General features: G+C 40.6%; 1 protein-coding gene across 2 annotated transcripts in view; it reads right to left on the reverse strand.

Annotated features, from left to right (window-relative positions):
- Window positions 1–832: 832 nt before the first annotated feature.
- Window positions 833–18,302, reverse strand: part of LOC135993144 (netrin-4-like) — a 50,434-nt gene continuing 32,964 nt past the window's right edge. For both annotated transcript variants that reach the window (XM_065642783.1, XM_065642782.1), the window contains 7 exons: window positions 17,628–17,754; window positions 16,919–17,107; window positions 8,940–9,153; window positions 8,015–8,151; window positions 6,927–6,995; window positions 5,638–5,808; window positions 833–5,009 (listed from right to left, as the gene is read on the reverse strand). In XM_065642783.1, coding sequence (XP_065498855.1) covers window positions 4,873–5,009; window positions 5,638–5,808; window positions 6,927–6,995; window positions 8,015–8,151; window positions 8,940–9,153; window positions 16,919–17,107; window positions 17,628–17,754 — 1,044 coding nt within the window. In that variant the 3' untranslated portion in view covers window positions 833–4,872. The remainder of the gene's footprint in view (window positions 5,010–5,637; window positions 5,809–6,926; window positions 6,996–8,014; window positions 8,152–8,939; window positions 9,154–16,918; window positions 17,108–17,627; window positions 17,755–18,302) is intronic.

Here is an 18,302-nt window from a genome sequence, read left to right on the forward strand (position 1 = left end):
AACATAAAGTTTCTCATCACTAAGCTGTAAGACAAAAGAATGATGGCAATATTTATAGTGTCATTAATGTGTGAAGAATGAAGACTGGGTCTTAGAGGGACAGTTTTCTCAATAGAAGTTGACAAGTGAGGTGAGAACTTGTACAAGACCCCAAAGAGTAAATGGAACTATAATGTGGAGTTGCAACGGTAAGTCTGTAATACACTGGCTTGATTTTTAAGTGTGGAGATCGACACAGACGGACTTCTGTCTACCTAAGTCCTGAGCATTTGTAGCTAAAGCATCTTCCACCCACCTGTCATCCATTTCTATTTTCATACCTTGCATCCCACAAACCAACTCTGTAAAGGAGCAGTTTTAGGACCTGTTATGTTTTTTTTTTTTTTTTAACATGTCATTAGATCTCAAACAAGTAAAACTTCCTGCATATATTTCTTATGGGAATTAAGCACCTGCAAGCAGCTAGATGCAAGATTTTGCAGGATTGGGTTTTGATGAGTTATTGAATTAACATGCCATTTACATAAATTAACTACTTGGTTTGTTTCCGATCTGTACATCTCCTCATACCAATTGTACTTTTTTTGGTAAGTTGCTCAGGAGAAAAATAATGTCTCGTGGTTGCCTTATTAGCTAAATGCTTTTCTCCACTTGCCTAACACTGTCAAAGCGAGAACCTGATGTTTGGAATATTTGTCGTTTATTACCTTAAAAAGAATTCATGTACATGTGGTTTGAGGATTGCATGGTTTACATTTTTTAAAAATAGATCAATATATCAATCAAAAAATATCAATTTAAGTGTCCAAGTATTTTTAATTGAAATTTTAAGTACAAAAAAAAAAAGTGCTACAACACATAACGAATAACACACCAACTTTTCCAGGTCTGGGGGACTTGAGGGAGAATATCATGTGAATTATATCAATTCAAAGAAAACTTACATCAAGCAGCATGGAGAACTTAGGAGACATGGTAAATGCTACAGACAAAACTTATTCTTCATAGCAGTGAGCCCCTCTCGAAGAGCAATGCAGAAAGGCTGTGCATAGGTACATTTTCCTTCTTAGCTGCTTTCCAAGAGCAGAAGCCAGAGGAGCATTAGTAGCAATTTGTCAGTCCACTGGAGTTAGGGCTTAGCACTCAAAATGTTCATTTAATGAACTCCTGTGATGCTCCGAGGGTCCAGAATGATCGTATGTTCATGGACACATGTGCTGCACAGCTGTTGTGGAGCTACTTGGACATCCAGCAGTCCTGAGTTTGCTCCTATCTGTGGAAAGTTACACATGCTTCTGCTTCAGACTATCACTTGCCCTATTATAGGTTTTCCACAGCTTTCCAGACTTCTTTTCTTGTGGGTAAAGGCTTTTATTTCACCCTTACACAGGATTTCCAAGTGATACGTCATTGCTACTGTGGGGTACGTGCTTGCTACTGCTTGTGAGGCACCTTGTCGAGCTGGGTGCTGTGGGCTTGTTCATGTGGCCATTTTATTTAAAGACTGGCCCCATTTTAGATGTGCTAAAAGAAGCTGTCCAGCCACTTCTGTATTGGGCAAGTGTGTCCTTTTTTCCATGTTAGTATTCTTTGTATTATTGTGCCACCTAAGACACAGTCACAGAGAGGATCACAAGATATGTGATGTTGTACACACGCCTACAAAACAACTCTTTTGGTACAGGAATACCATATCTTCTGTGGTGGTTCTTTTCATTTACTATGTATGACCTTGTTTGCTTGTTGTGAGGAATATGTAACAGCTTCTACTAGGAAGACAGATGTCATCTTGCACTGTCTCATGCTTGTCTTCATTCCAGGTACCAGTACACAAGAAAATAACTTTTTTCCTTTCCAAAGTCTCATGGTAATCAATTTAAACTTTCTCATCTCCTCTTTAATCAATTGCCATTCTAACTTGATCTATGCTGTTCATTTCTGTTTAGATACTTATTTTCAGACAGGCTACTCAGGTTGTAGCACTGCAGAACAAAGAGGTTGCACGTGGTAGCACAGTTCTTTTATTTTTCTTCTCTGTGAACTTGGAGATACCCGATTAGCAGAAGTAGTGATACCAATAAAAAGCCAACTTGCAGTGTTGACTCACCTTAATATGCTTTCATTTTTCACTTTCAAATTAAATTCTGTGGTTGTCGAATACCTGCTACTCTGTACAGCAAAGCCATTAACACGAGCTAGTAGTTGGAACAAAGTGTGTAATGTTTCTAACTAATGGGGGGAAATGAAGTAGACTTAGCCATGCAGGTACCAGCAAGTAAATCAGAGATTCAAAAAGAATGGGGAATTAGAAGGAGAATAAATTAGCTGAATATTTTTGGGCTCCCCCACTCTACTTCTTTACAGTTTACTCATGTGTTTGTGTGTATCACCTACTTTTGAGATATCTGAAATGTGTGATATATTGATGTCTATCTTGTTTGCACACAATGGTGTTTGCATTTGGTTAGTCACTAATTGCTGTATTATAGTAGGCCCCAAGAGAACGCACCAGGATATCAATATTCTTGTTGCAAATAGTATTTCTACTAGCAGTAGCTAGAAATGCTTGTAAATGGCCATGTTAAAAATAACTCATCCACCGAAAGGAACTACACAGATGTTTACCCTCCCCACAAAATCACCAATCTGGCACAAACAGTGGACTATGAGAGTTTGCTTTAATATGGTACTGACTATAAACCAAAATGGAATATAATTGTCATTAAATAAGATCCCCTGCAGGTAAAATAGCCTGTGTTGAAAAGCATGTTCCTTAGCTTAGTTCTAAATTTACACTTGATTTTCATTTATTCTGAGAGGCCCTTTGAGAACAGACTGTAAATTCATGTACACATCTTTATTGATACTTGGAAGAGAACTAGTCAATCTTTTTGTTGTGAGATGATTTCTGGAGACAGTAAAGAAAGCGGTTGCTATGCTTTTAATTTCTGTAAGCTGACATTTCAAATTAAGCCAAATTCCTTGGTTAAAAAAAGTGGTTTATTGCATTAATTAAATGGCTTGTTGGAGATGCCACGTTGTGGGATACCACTTTAGTTAACAACAAATAAATAACGAAGTGAAAGAGGGAAAGCGATGGCAAAGGAGGGGGGGAAACTTCATGAAAAGGGTGTAGGAAGAAACACTGTTCATGCACTGCTGGGAGAAAAGTGCAGCTTTTATTTTGTAAGTATCTGCCTGTCATCCATTTCCAAATGAGCTGAGGATTTTTCTGCTGTTCAACCAATATGAGGTTAAAAGGAAAAGAGCAACAAATGGAATGAAAGCAGATGGTTTTTCAGATTTCCAGTGATAAAGAGAACAAATTGATGGCCTAAATTGTAGACTGGGACTTCCATCATTCTGCCTTAGTATTAGGTTTTTCTAGATACCCCATGTGCCAGACAGTGTTAATGAAGATATCTCGTCTTTCCTGAGAGCATGAAAAAAATAGACATGGAATAGAAATACGCAAAAGTAGCATTCGTGCACGCTTTTTCTCTGCAACGCTCTGAAAGAATAGACAGACTCATAATTTTTGCTTTACTTGATGAGGGAATGTGCTCCAACCAGTTTCATTTGACTGTGAGTCCTTGAACAGCGGACACAGATGTTAAGCTACAGTTCCCTCAAAATGTTCTGCTAGGCAATGGTTTAAGTAGCTACCTCTTAATTACCTACAGTGTAAAATTGCTTTAGAAAGAATACTTTTTGCAGGACAGAACTATTTTTACCTAGAGTGCGGATGTTACCACTACTGTAATTCTGTGGAGGAAAACTTAATCCTCGGGCACAAGGGGAAGGAAGCCTGGCTTCAGTGTCTTAAACTGCAGTGTGACCAAGAGAAATAAAGCAGAGTGAAAGCACTAATTACCATCAAATGCCAGTGGTCTTGAGCGCAGCTCGAATAGCCTGGTTGCTCTCCCAGTAACTATAGATACCTTGTGTAATGCACAGTCCAGCCAACCCATTTACCTCCTTCTGCTTCTCCCTTGTAGCTTTTGCAGCTTTACAATCTCAACATTAGAGCAGCTGCTCGTTCCTTATGTGTTTTGACTCTTTCTTAGCATTAAGGCTTTTTAGTGGCAATCGCTGTGAAACCTTCATGGTGTTACAGACTGATGTGCTGCAGCAAAGAGCAAAATGACCTTAGAGAGCGAGGGCTGGATTTGGAATCAAGTTTGAGCCAAGGTGGTTTCTGTAGCAGACCTCAGCGCTACACATTATGATAGCAATGCACAGCTCTAAAGGACCTTGTCCTAGGAGAAGTCGCGTTAGGTTTTTTCTGTTCAGCAATGGGATAATATTGCCTTCTAGAAAGCAACCTGTTACGTTGGCATCATTGCGGTCTGATGGTAAATCAATCTGAGCTCTTTTAAGTAAGTATTATTTGACATGCTTGCTTAGTATTATGCCACTTGTAAAGCTGAAAGAAATTGCTGCCTGTTAGTGGTCACTTACAAAGAAAACTACACCCAAGTAATGAATGCATTATGTAAGCAGCTTATACATATTAATACCAGGCTCTCACCTGAAGTATGGAAACACTAATCCATATTTTTAGTTTTGCCTTGTAAAATGATTCTCTGGGTGTGCGGAATCAAGCTCAAATTAAGAACTGACTTGTAAGCTATGTATGATGCACTAATTTTGTATCATAAGGCTGTGCCCTTTTTTTTTTAAAAAAAAAAAAAAAAGTAGTAATCATGTTCCATGTTTCCTGTCTAAGCATGTGAAAGGAGAAAGGGTGGTGAGTCTGCTTTCATTGCTTCTGCTAGGAGTGTGTTGAATGGAAACGCATAAACTAACTACACCTTTCACTGCAGTGTCACTAACAGGCAAAGTTCAGCACTGTCACTTCTGAGGCAGAAATTATTTGCACCCAGTTCGAAGAATATCTGATACTTGTTTTCCCAAATATGCTTTCCAAGGTTTCACCAGACTGTTCATGTTCACAAGGAGTTTGCTGGTCCTAGAGTCCTCCTGGCCTGCTATAAGATAGTCAGTACCTAGGGGAAAAAAAAAAAAAAATTAGTCAATAAATAGAAGAAAATAGAACTAAAATGCAGAATTTCTCTATTTCAGAGACCGATCTTAAACTGGTTATAAAAAGAGGGGCTTATTTACTTAAAAGTTTATTTTTCTAATTATTAAAGATTTTCCTGTCTTACTTGATTTGAAATTCATTTGCATTTATGCTCCTCACCCATGGTTGTTTTCCAGTATGCTTCAGCTTGTCAGCTTTAGGGCTTTGATGGAATGAACCATTGAATGCAGTAGAATTTACAGTAGAAGGAAGAAGACTGACTTTTCATTGTTTGAAACCATTCCAAAAGCATAGAAGAAGTTAGATTCCCTCTGCTTCCCAAAATTTTCATAATAATGTCTAGTTTTTCCAAAAAGAAGTAAAGCATGATGTGAGGGACGTTTGGGCTTTCTGGTAAAACTTTGTTTTTCTGATAAGATGTTTTTTACTGCAGCTGTGTATTGAGTCCCTCTTTGGTGTGCATGGGTCAAAGGACTCTGCCTCAGAAAGACCTGATGGAAAGTGTTAAGTAGCAATAACTAATGTTCATAATGAATTGTCAGCCCTGTTTACAGGGGAAGGAAAATACCTGATAAGCATTTTGTCCTTACCGGGATTGAGAATGGGACATGTACATCCCCTGTTGGTCCAGGATTCGGGGTAAATGCTTCTGTTGCTCCGAGCGATTTTCACTTTGCCCGATTTCAGGACCTTCTTCACTTTCACAACAACTTCTGCATGGGTCCCTTTGTCATGAGCTGATAGGATTCTTGCTTTTATCACTGCCAGAAAATATATCAAGATAGAGAACAATGAATTTCTAAATTAATTTTGGTTTATGCTGCTGAAAGGTAGAATTTTAACACCTTAAAGGAATACATGAAGAAACATGGCAGTTATACAGGAAGTATATTCCAATGCTTGTCCACTTCAGTCATGGTTCTTCTAAATAAATTTGGAGAAGAAAAATTAGATTTTTCTATTGAAGTAGTTAACAGATCCTTTCACCATGTTATTCAGCAACTACTTTTTAATGGGCTGATGTCAAATGCCTGGATATCACAGGAAAGCACTTTTTTATATACCTAGGAAGGGTGGAAAAAAACCAGATCAGCAGCAGATTTTAAGTACACTGATTCTAGGCCTTATATTTCGCAGTCCGAAAACTTGCGTTGAATTTTAACATCGGCCTCTCAAAGATTTTGTCCTGTCTGCGCTGCAGGAAGGAAGTTCAGACGTTTCCCATGAGACTGCAGACAAGTCACATGGCTAAAATTCCACGATTGCACAACAAACCAGAAAAAGCATTTTTGTTTTGTGGCCCAACATCTGGTTGCCGTGATAAATTTCTGTTCCTTTAATTTAATAGGATCCCATCACTTTTTGGCAGGGTAGTCTCATCTAGATCAGCCTCGCAAACAGGCTTTGTTGGGTCATGACACAAGCACATCAAACTTTGCAACCCAGAGCTTTCCTTTCTTGTTTCATGTGATGGCATGAACCCGGTGTTCATAAACCACAGTATTAAATGCATTCTTGGTAAATAAGCATGGCCATTAGAACGTGCATAATGAGTGCAAACCAATGGCAGTTTAGATGCAAGGATTTTATCATTTATTCTTGATGTAGAGGCCAACCCTGAGCTACAACTCTAGTGCTCCTGCTGTAAAGAGTGAAGCTGATGGGGTGGAAAGGAGACACCACGGAGCCTTGCATGAAAAATGCTATTCAGTTCTGATTGGAAATTGGACATGTCACTACACAAAAAAAGGCAGAAGAAATCCTACCTTTTATTTCATGGCTTAGCCAGTCCTGTCATTTTTCATAGCTGTCAGCTAATAACATGCATAGAGAGAACATTGGGAAATCGTCATACCTTGAGGGGATGTTACCCACTTACCATAAGCATATTTCATTTGGCAGAAGTCAGTGACACTTCCAAGCACCTTTTCTTTACACACACACTTTTCTAGCAGGGGAACCACAGAACACAAAGGGTTAGAGAAGAGCCGGCACATGAGAGAGAAAAGAAAAGCAAATGATACTCAGTTAAAAAGTTATGTGTATATAGGTCCCATAATCTGCATGGGCCATAAGAGTAAGTCTGAGAGTGAGCTCAGTTATTTGCAAATCTGTTTCTTGTTAGATGATACAATAATTGTTCTGAAATCTGGTCGGTACTGTCAGGTAAAATCCAGCACTCATGGGATCTATTGTAGTTAATAAACTGATACTAATAAAAAGATGTGTAATAATCAGATGCAGGTGTAAATCTTGTAAGTAATAATACCCTTGTTTGATCCCATAAGCTAAGAAATGCTGATCTTGGCCAATATTAAGGTAATATCCATCTCAGAAAAGTCAAGATATACAATAGGTGGCACTATCATCTCTGGGTCTTACAAAGCCAGTGATGCTGTTAAGTGTTGATCTTCATATAGGGCAAGAATACTGAGAACTATTTAGTATTATAGGCTCCACCTCATTCTATAAGCCCACTTACTTTGTAACTTTAGTTGGGCACAGTATACTTGACTTTCTCTCCTGAGCTGTTGTGCTATGAGGAATATCGAAATCTTCAAATCACTTGCATTCCACCCCAGTGGTGGTGCATTTCAGTGATAAATGACATGATCTTTTCACAAGTAGCATTTGAAGTTCTGAACAGCAACTGAATGCTTGAGAAGTAGCTGTGTAAAATCATAAGCATTATGACGATAATTAAGACAACAAAAGGAGAGTATTTTCTCCACACGATCTTATTCACGAGTTACGAATTTCCAAAACCAAAGTTGGATAGTACCCTTGGTTTGGAAAATAACAATGTAAAGTGTAATGATAACCTATGTAGTTCATATTGGCAGATGTTGCCAGGAGATAGGGGGGCAGACAAGCTAGAGATGAGTGGGGGAATTTAAGTCAGGGTGGAGAGAAGAAAAAACTGGCACTGAGTGCAGTTCCTCGGTGTTCTCAGACTCTGGGCTGTACCTGGATGCCTCAGTGCAGAAAATCCCTGCTCATGGTCATTCCATTTCCAGTCCTCTTCGCTCTCATTCGTTGGCGTTTGCACAAGGTCAGGGATTCGTCCTCCAATGGGGATGTTAAAGAATGGCTCATTGTCATAGCTGGGGGAACAGATAAACCAGAAGTCTTGGTCAGGACACAAGATGGGTGGGCAGCAGGTGTCTGTAGCATGGGGCTGTATCCAGCCAGATGAACTTGCTTTCTTCAGGTTGGGAGTGAAAATAAGTGCAAGACCTCATGCCATATAGAGAGATCACAAGATCTAAGCTTTTATTTAGGCCTTACCACTGCTAACTTAGCTTTTTTTTTTTTAAGATAACTATATATTGGGCCTTTTTTGCCTTCATTTGTTTGTTTTTACTAAATTAAGCAACTTGAAGTTAGTGACAACTTGTTAATGTCACTAGGAACTGAGGACACCTGCAGGACCCATAAAACTGCAGTCACCCAGCAAATCATAGCATTTCTATACTGATTAATGCGGTTTTGGGTTACAGATCCCTGCCCTCTAGAAACAAGAGAGAGACCTCGTAATTCTTTTTACCCTGGGCACAGATGAGAGGCAAGCTCTCCAGACTATTCCATCTATTTCCAAGGCAAACAGGTGTATTTAAAGATGCTGTACATGTTTCCAGGGGGTTGTGGTGTTGCCTATTATTACTGCAAAAAGTCATCTTTTCAAGATTGCCTTGGATAATACAATGGACTTAAAATGTGCCAGCCACCAAATGGAATCTAAGAAACCTTCTATGACTTACAGCCACCTTTTCAAACAATTGCGCACCCTCCAGCATCCTCCGATTACCGCCACTGCTGCAGTATTTCAGTTAATCTTTGTTTTATTTCACAGAACCCATCCCAAAGTGAACCCGAAGAAGGGCTTCTTTACCCATTGAAACAGTTTCCAGTATGCTGGTCGCAGTCTCTGGCACAGTCACAAGGGCGACAGCCGTTCTCTCCGAAGCCCCAGTAGCCCATGAGACACCTGTCGCAGTTGGGCCCCGCCACACCTGGTTTGCAGTAGCAGAATCCTGTCTTGGGGTGGCAGCGCCAGCTTCTGCTGAACGTGGCATTGGCCGAACCCACGGGCTGGCAGGCGCAAGCTGTGGAGATAAGAGGTGACTGGGGTTGTGTGCCCAGGGGCCATCTGCTTAAGTGACATTTTTGCAAGGCTGATAAACTCGTGCCCTCTTCCTTATGCTCAGTAGTTTTAAGTCAGAACCGGTAAACATTGCATCATCAGCCTACATTTGCGATATTATCTTTGTTTCTTTTTAACTCATTAAACACAGCAAAACAAGTACAACTGGGACCCGTTTATGTGTGAAGTTGGTTCTTCCCTACTGCACAAACCTTGACCATACAGCATTTTGAAGAGGTGTCAGGAAGCCTTCACTGTGTGTTTATTTATAACGGGGATTCACATTTAGCATTTTGCAAAAAGATTCACTAGCATGGATGGGGTAAAATATTATAGATATAGCCTACGTTGTCTTTCCTATGAACAGAGAGATCACAAACCTACTGTTTCCTCTGGGGCTAGATGTGGCTTACACAGGTGGTTCAGATGATCTGAAACATTTTTTTCAATTTCTACCTCCAAAGAGTCCACAAATTTCCTTCAGTGTGAGTTCTGATGGATGTATCTCCCCATGCAGTATGGTATGTGTGTAAGGAAGCTGATGAAATTTTTTGTATAAATACATTAGCAGATTTGTTATGAGGAAGGCAGAGAGAATGAGAGAAGATCTCTAAACTCACTAGACATATTTTCCTTGTAAATAGAGATGAGCAAAGAAGAGGAAAAAAATCCTTGATCTTAGTAAACGCTATTGCCAGTTTGACACCAAGCTGGCAACTCAAGGCAACTTGACAGTAAAACAGTTACAGCTCCTGTGGGCAACTTTGCCTTCATAGAAAATAAATCGTCATAATCTCACACTTCTGGTACATTCCCAATGTGACAGCATCAGGGAGTGAGGTGGAAAGTCATATACAGGGGGTGGTGCAAAGCCAACACAGTTGACTCCTCTTCATCAGGTCAGAGGCTGAGGTGGTCAAGCCTTGTGACAACAGCTCTGCAGAGGTAAAATACAGGGTGTTTCAAAAAGATGGACCCAATTTGAAATCACTTTGCTTTGAAATTGGATCCATCTTTTTTGAAACACCCTGTACAAGCAATAAACACACCCACTCATTTCTGATATTCAAACAAGTTTGATTAAAATGAGAACTGAGCTGAACTCCAGGCCTTTATATTTAATCTAATTTTTATATTAACAAGGCAGCGTGCCCTGGCTTTTGCTTGTAGCAGAGACAAAGAAAAGAAATGCATCACTACTTCATCTATCTGGAAGAGGGCAGAAATAAAAATCTTGTGGCTAAGACCTGCTTTAACAGAGATTTTCAGTTAAATGCTGGACACCCAAAGTGTTTAGATAGCTTGGATCAGGGGCCAGCCTTTTGGATGCTTATCTGAACCAAACATGATCTCCAAAGCTTTTTAAGTTTGCCCATCATCGCTTCTAATCAAACTACTTTTCTTCATGAGCTCACAGATAAGAGACCAAATGAACACTCTGATTCCACACATTATTTTCCAAATATATGACTATAAAGAGTATTAAGTGTAGCAGGGACAGATTCACTTTCATCTGCAACCTCATATTTGATGCTCAAGAAAAGAAAATATCTTTTGAAAATCATATGAGAAAAAGAGTGAGCAATTTTGTTTAAAGTGCATTTCTCTTATGATCTGCTTACTACATATTTTTTTCACCATGCCCTGTGTTCTTTATGCCAATATTTTTAATAATATTATTACACTCTGATGTAGATGGATCTGAGTCCGTTGTTTTCAAGGGACACTAGCACAATAGCCTAAGGACAGAAAATAAGCGTGCTGTCATGGGCAATGTACTCAACACAATGAGCTGGTTGGCGGATGGCAGCAGGCTCGCCTGTTTGCCACAAAGCAGTCTTGACTTTGGGAGCAAACCCAGGGATTTTGCTGTCAGTTCTGGAGAGCAGGTGTAACAATGAAGTGCTCATTAACACTGACAGTTTCAAAGGCAAGTTCTGATTTGTTGCTGCTCAACCTGAATTATTTTTGCCCAGATTTTTGCAGAGCTGACTACATCACCCTAAAAAAGAAGACACTTAGTTCCTTCCATCACTGAAAAAAATGGATGTCATAGATTTGGGGATAAGGAGGGGAAACAAACGCTTCCTTTGCTACAAACAGGCCTGAGCCACAACAAGTAAGAGGTTGCCAACATCTGGATTGGCTTGAATCCAGGCTTCTGACTTCACTGTAACATCTCTGTATGTAGGATCTACCTGTGGAGTTTCCATCTCAAATTTCTTATATTTCTGTAACTTCTGGGTCCATCTTTATTCCCATTTTATTTCTGGTTTTCAGGTTTCATCAGTTAAGGCCACATAACAGATGGGTAAATCATCAGTATCTTTAGACTGCTTATCACCGAGACTAGATCCTGAGTCAGGAAGATGAGACCTTCTCCAATCCTATCCCTAAGGAAAGTATTACAGGACAGTGACTGACAGCATTTGCAGAAGCTGATGAGGAGGTAGGAAAAAAATGCTCTCTTTTATTTTTTTTTCTTCCCATTTTGGGGGTATAGTTCAGGAAAACTAATATTCCCAAATGAACTGTGGAGCATATTCCACCACTAGAAACTGGGGCAGCTTCTGGTGGATCAGAGAGCAAGCTGAACCAATAAATGTATGACACTGTCTGATGAGTTATACAAGTGGCTTGCAAATGTTTTACTCAGTCTGTGTTTATTTAGCATTTCAGCTTGGGTGTGTACATTGTCTGGCTTCCAGCGTATTATGGCCAAAATCCCAGTTGTGCATCTAAGGTAACTCCCAAAATAAGAGCCCACATGTCACATGCTGAAGGGGGCAGCTGTTGATGACTGAGTTTTATCTCTTTAATAGTACCACAGATTTGCAGATAAACCTCACAATTAAAACAAAACAAAACAAAAAACAAAAAACCAAAACCACAACATTAAAGCAAGTTTCCAAAACCTCACCCTTTTACATTTCCCAATATTTGACAAAACAGCATCTTTCCCTGCTGATTTTTGCTTCTTTTCTCTTGGCAAACCCTAGTTTTCTCTCCATCCGCCTCCCTGTCTAACAAAACACCAGCCGACATGACAATGGCCTTGTTTGTCAAAGGCATCATCAATTATGTTAGGGACGGTGTGCAGACAGTTCTGGCTCAGAGATGGCTGGTTTATTTGGGTTCTCCCCTTGACAGCAGTGTAATGAAAAATTTCATCATTGTACTTTAGAATTGGCTTTCGGTCACAAAGTATCACAAAGCATCCTCTTGTCTTTTAGTCTCACTCTTCTACTATGTTTGTTTTGTCAGAAACCACTGTAAAAAGGAGGAGACAAGGAATAATGAAAAATGAATAATTCATACAGCAGCCTCCACTCAAGTCCTCAATAAATGTCTGCCCTCAGCACAGCTGTCTTTCCCCCGTAATTAGACACAGATGTAAAATATAATATTAGTTGTAACAATATGGTCCCAACTTAGAGGAAAATAGCAAGTGCTCCGAATAATTCAGTAGACTTTGAGGTGTCTTGCCTTAAATTTCTGTCTAATAATACTGCTTAAGATTCAGCTATGAGCAGACTGGCTATTCGATGAAAAACAGGCAAAATGAAAAAAATCAAGCAAAGCCTTTTGAATCTGAAATACACACACGTGCATCTTTGGAGCATATGACCAAATCAGGGCATTTTTTCCAGTATGTCAGATCTGGGGATTGACTCAGCCAGTGATGTTTCATAAATGAAGGAAATAAGATAGACAGCTGTGTGTGTGGTCAGGGCTGATTAAGACAGACTTTGAACTGAGATGTGATCAGGCCTTTGTGATATTACAATTAAAAGTTCGCTCCCTCTGCTCAGAAGTAAAAGGATGAGAATCAGAGCTTTTCAGAGTGTGTGTGCACATGCATCTGGGCACATTTTAATTTTCAACCCTTGTGCTTAGAGTAAAAAAGCTTGTTTTCCTGGAGACTCTTTTTAATGGGTCTACATGCCTGCATTATTTTTTAAGCTAAGCAAAGGGTGAGTACAAAAGACGATGCCATTTCAGAAGGATCCCTTAAGCCTCCAAATAAGCCACAGGAAAGAGCCAAGGATACAGCAGCTTTTCTAACCATTGGTTAGGAAACGATTAGGCTTCCAAGTCAAAGCTCCCATACAACTCTATATCCAAACTACTTAATCCTGTGTTGTCACCCCCAATAACAGGCAGGTGTGTGCCTTGCTCTGGGGTTCTTTTCATGCCTTTTTTCTTTTAATATAGATCTAAGCAGTGTCAAAACAAGGCTCTGCACATGACCTGGCTCTCATTCATCCCCAGCTGCTAGGAGCAGGAGAAGCAAAGGGGTCAGAGGCAGGCTACCCCTGCAGACAAAAAGGAATAGCAGATTGACACTTACACGTCAAATTTCAAGGTGGTTTTTTTTTTTTCAAGGGAATGTCTTTGCAGTCTCACATTGGAGGGTCAGCGAAGGCTGGTTTGGGTAGTGCCAGGACATCCAATTGTTATGCAACTTTTTTTTCTTAGCAGCGATTAAGAGAGAATGCTGTTCATTATTATGACTAATGCTTAAAGACTCCTTCTGGGCCTGGGCAGCATCCTGTTAACTTCCTGGGAGCCTGAGGGGGATGTCACAGCTGAACTTAGACTTTGCTCTGGATGGCAGAGCACTCTTCAAGCGTGCTTTCTCAAAGGGATTAGCACAGCATTTCATTCAGCTTTTTCATCAGATTTCCTTTCCCAGCTCAGTATCTACTGTACACAAGGGTCAAGTTTTGATCTCCCATTGAGGATTTTTTTTTTTCCTCTGAGTTCAAAATGGGAAGCTGAGGATGAGGTTGCTCTCACCAAAATCATCCATTCAGTCTGCTGTTTGCAGTTTATTACTGTTTTTCAGCACTTGCCCAGTAGGTGGGTTTTTCATTTAGTTTTGTTAGTCTGGCACCGTTTGGGTGGTTTACTCCAAGCGAGATGATGCCTTGGAATTGGTACATTTAAATCCTCACAAACATGCTAATCCAGAAGTGGCAGCTCTTCAATTTATGATCAGCAGGCTGAGGTATGAGAGAAACGTACCTGGTGGTCTAATTTCTAATTTTTACATATTAGCAATTCTCAAAACAGTAACTGTTTTTATAATGAGTAACCAGACTTGGGTTTAGTGTCAAAAAACCTGAACAATTTACTCAGACCACGCCAGGTTAAGTTTAATAGCAATGCAAGTTTTGCAACCTAAAGGATGGAGAAGAGAGCCTCTATCTTAGATCCTGTATAAGGCCTTTCAATTTAATATCATCTCGAGGCATAAGGAGTTGATGGTGGTCCTGAAGGTGAAATCTCTGTCTATCAAACTGAGTCTGTTCTAACCAAAACAACTCTGCTTGTCTGCACTGGTGTTTCTGGTTTTGCTGTCACTGGTAATAACCAAAGTAGCAAAACCTTCCCTGAAAATTCTCTGCACAGCTACAGCATAACATGAAATGCATACTCACAAACCGCCTGCAAACCACATGGAGAAGTGTTTGGGGATCAGTTCTTTCATTATACAGGACACTGTTAAGGTAATTCGTCATTGTGGGAATTCTCCTCACCTCAAATAAAAAAGGCACAGACTAACCAACCCCCTCCCAGGTTTCTCTTAACTGTAGTTAGATCTGCAGCATCCCTTCTGTTTCCACACAGGTACAGGCATCGTGCACACACCAGGCTGCTGTAAAAGCTGTGGCTCTCTAGAGTGAACTGCAATATTCTTTCCTTATGCCTTGATACGGCAAGCACTCACGTGTGCCTTTACATGCTGGTGAAAGGTCCCATTGACTTAAGTCATGCAGATAGGGTCATGTTCTGCTATTTGCATCAAGGCTGAATCAAACCCGTTAGATTCATCTCAACCAGCAGAAACCCTAGTGCGGGCTAGAATACCTCTGAAGGAAGAAAAACAGATATCCTCTAGAGTGTAATTCAGCTCATCTAAGTCTTCTACATGAGACTGCAATAAATCATTCCCTACAGGTCCCACCGTTTCTCTGCTGACTGTACAGGGAGCCTAGAAAAGACACAACTTGTAGGTGGCTAAAGCGGGATGGCAGCTGTCTAGGCCTGAGCATGGAGGTCAGAGTGGAAACAATTGTATTTGGAGGCCTTCTGCTGGCAGCAGCACATTTCCAGGTGAAAAGAACATTATTGTCCTTGTCTGGCACGATAGGAATAAAGCTCTTTCAGCAAGGTGAATTTCTGAAGAGAGTATTGGCAGGAGGTACCGAGAGGCCTGTAACCAGACAGGACAAAAGAGGCAGAGGTACAGTCAAGGTCTGATTTCATCCAGGCAGACTGTTCTAGGGTTTCCACACAAATAGGCTGTATTTTCGAGCCATGTTTTTTTCCTCCTCACTGCTCTCCAATGCTCCTTGACTTTAGCAGTTACCTAATATTACATGATGTTGGTTACTACACCATTACCCTGCTGTTAAATACAAGAGTTCATACAAAGGTTCTTTCAGGTACCAAATCTTCCAACACAACAATTTGTTCTCATTACAGTATTTCCCTGTGGCAAATCTGCTCAGAGTAGAAACAGAACTAGAACTGGGCCACCATAGAACACTATGGGATACAGGGTGAATTAATCAGCTCACCCCAGCTCTGTTTGCTGAACAACGTTCTGTGATGAACATTGAAAAATCGAAAAGAAGGGGTCATATGGAAGCGGTCTGTGCTGGCACTAAGATCCAGTGGAAGGAATACAAAAGAGCAGAAAAATAGGATGTGTTGTGCACAGAAAGTTTAAGCAATATCACAGGCCACACAGTCCTAAGGAGAGGAGCGTTTATAACCTGAATGTTTAAGAGGCATCTTGATGAAGAACATCAAAGGGTCAGGAAAGCTTCAAAAGCACATGATGCCAGTGGGCATGAGTAGAGATGACAGAAGATGAAGTTCTCTGTGCTGGCAACTGATGTCTGAGCTATGGGGAAGGAAAACTGTCCAAAGGGAGAAATGAAACAATGTATGTTGTTGGAAATGGCAACCTCCGAAATAGATGCCAGATGGAATCAGATATGTGAAGCCTGGCAGGATACTCAGGAAATGTTCACACTAAGTAAGGGGGATTTGGGCTGGGTGCAAAATACCTTGATCCAGAGGTTGCACACCCTCTGTGTACAACCATTAGTGCCTCTGTGCCCAACCATTAGTGCCTCTGTGCCCAAGTTGAAGTGTTAATGTGGCAATTAATTTGGGCAGAGCACCTCATAATGCAGCTGTAGAATCCGGAGATAAGTCTGAGTGAGCTCTGTTCTGCTTGTTCCCGAGTATATCTACTCAGGAAGAGGTGGTCTCATGCTTCCTACACCTCTTGCAGCTATTATTATATATATTTATGTGCACAGATGTCGCACAGTAGAATTTAACAATAGCTTACACATAGGCGCACGCAGTCTTGAAAGATGCAGAAGAAAACTGCTAAATATGCCTCAAGAAAAAAGGAACCATATTATTTTAAATGCAAGCACAAGAATAGTGTCCCTTTCCCCAGAATGCAGTGCATTTGGAGATCTGTAGCAGTTATCACCAAAAAAATGTGTGATATCGGGGGAGGAATAGACACAGACAATCAGGAAGATGACCTTTGAGCAAAAACCTGTTGTTTAGGAAAAGAATACAAAGAAAGGATAGTAATACTCATTAGTTACTTCTATAGGAGTTATTGACTTCTTTCTTTGAATGATTCTTCTACCATTCATTCGTCTTCACCACATGTAACAATAGTCACTTACGTTTGCAGACCTCTGGAGAAGACATGGGTTTCCCCCTATCCCGGTAAAACCCTGGTTTGCACCTTTGACACCGATGTCCCTCTGTGTTGTGCTTGCAGTTGTCACAGACTCCACCACTGCGCTTTCCTGACGCCAGCCAAACGCTCAGATCAAAGTGGCAGCTGTCGGCGTGGTTGTGACAGCGACATTCTGGTGGGAAACAGGAGAACATATTCGGGCTTATATAATAGACACAGCAATACTGGTATTGTTTTCCTACTGTGAATCATGGAGGAAATATCTGACTGTAATACATTTCATCTGCTGGCAATCCTTGATTTTCCGAAAAATGAGAAATGGCAACACAACTGAACAATCCCAGCAAGGTCAGAGAATTGGTGGAATTGGTCAGAAGCTTGGGTGGAATTCTTACAGTAAACCAAACCAATCTTATGGTATCATAAGCCCTGCACGAAACCATGGAATGCTAAAACACATGAGCAGATGTAGCTGCATGAAGAACAGATTTGTGCCTTGTAAGTTCCACTTCCCAATAGCCCGAATGGGTCAGCTGCAGTGAAACAACATACAGACTGAAGTTTTCCATCAATGCCTGGTTTCTGTAATAGCACGTTAGTGTATATGGACAGGAGCCTTTGTTAGGGAACTTTGCCTGGCACGGTGAGTGCTCATCCTGAACGCCTGGATCAGTAAACTCCCTCCCACTTACTTTTGCATTCATTTGGTGCCCCTGTTTTTCCATCTCCCGGCTTCCAGGGCTGATCATTGTATAGCGGTGCACATTTCTCACAGTGGTCACCTGCTGTGTTGTGTCTACACACACACTTCCCATGGACCTGTCGGGGAATGGGGAAAAGAGAACACATTCAAATAGCTACAGGCAAGAACATGCTGGAACACCCACCGGTCTCACAAGGAGATGGGACTTGTGGAGCTTTATCTCTTCACACAGTCACCAAAAATGTAGATTTTTCCTCTGTCTTCCAGTTTAAATGCATGAGGCAACTATTTTTAACTCTCCAGTTGTCTATTTTATTACTACATTGGTGAACAGCCTCTAGGCTATTTAAATTGCGTAAGCTAATGCAGCTTGTTTTGACTTACAAATTCAGGGCAAGAGCATGTGTCAAATACACTCGGATTGAAGGGCTGAGTGTCAGGAGGGGACAGGCTAACAGAGAATGGTGGACCCTGCCTTATTTGACATTAACAGTGGTCTGAAAGAGAGAGTAAATACAGGGCAATGAAATCACCATGAATTACTAAATTATAAATTGTTAGAAGAATAGGCAAGTAATCCTAGCCCTCCCAGCACAGTTAAAAATGTAGCAAAAATATTAAACCTGGAAAAATACCAACCAGTACACCCACACAAAAACAATCT

This window comes from Caloenas nicobarica, chromosome 11 (genome assembly GCF_036013445.1).
Source record: "Caloenas nicobarica isolate bCalNic1 chromosome 11, bCalNic1.hap1, whole genome shotgun sequence".
Classification (NCBI taxonomy): Eukaryota; Metazoa; Chordata; class Aves; order Columbiformes; family Columbidae; genus Caloenas; species Caloenas nicobarica.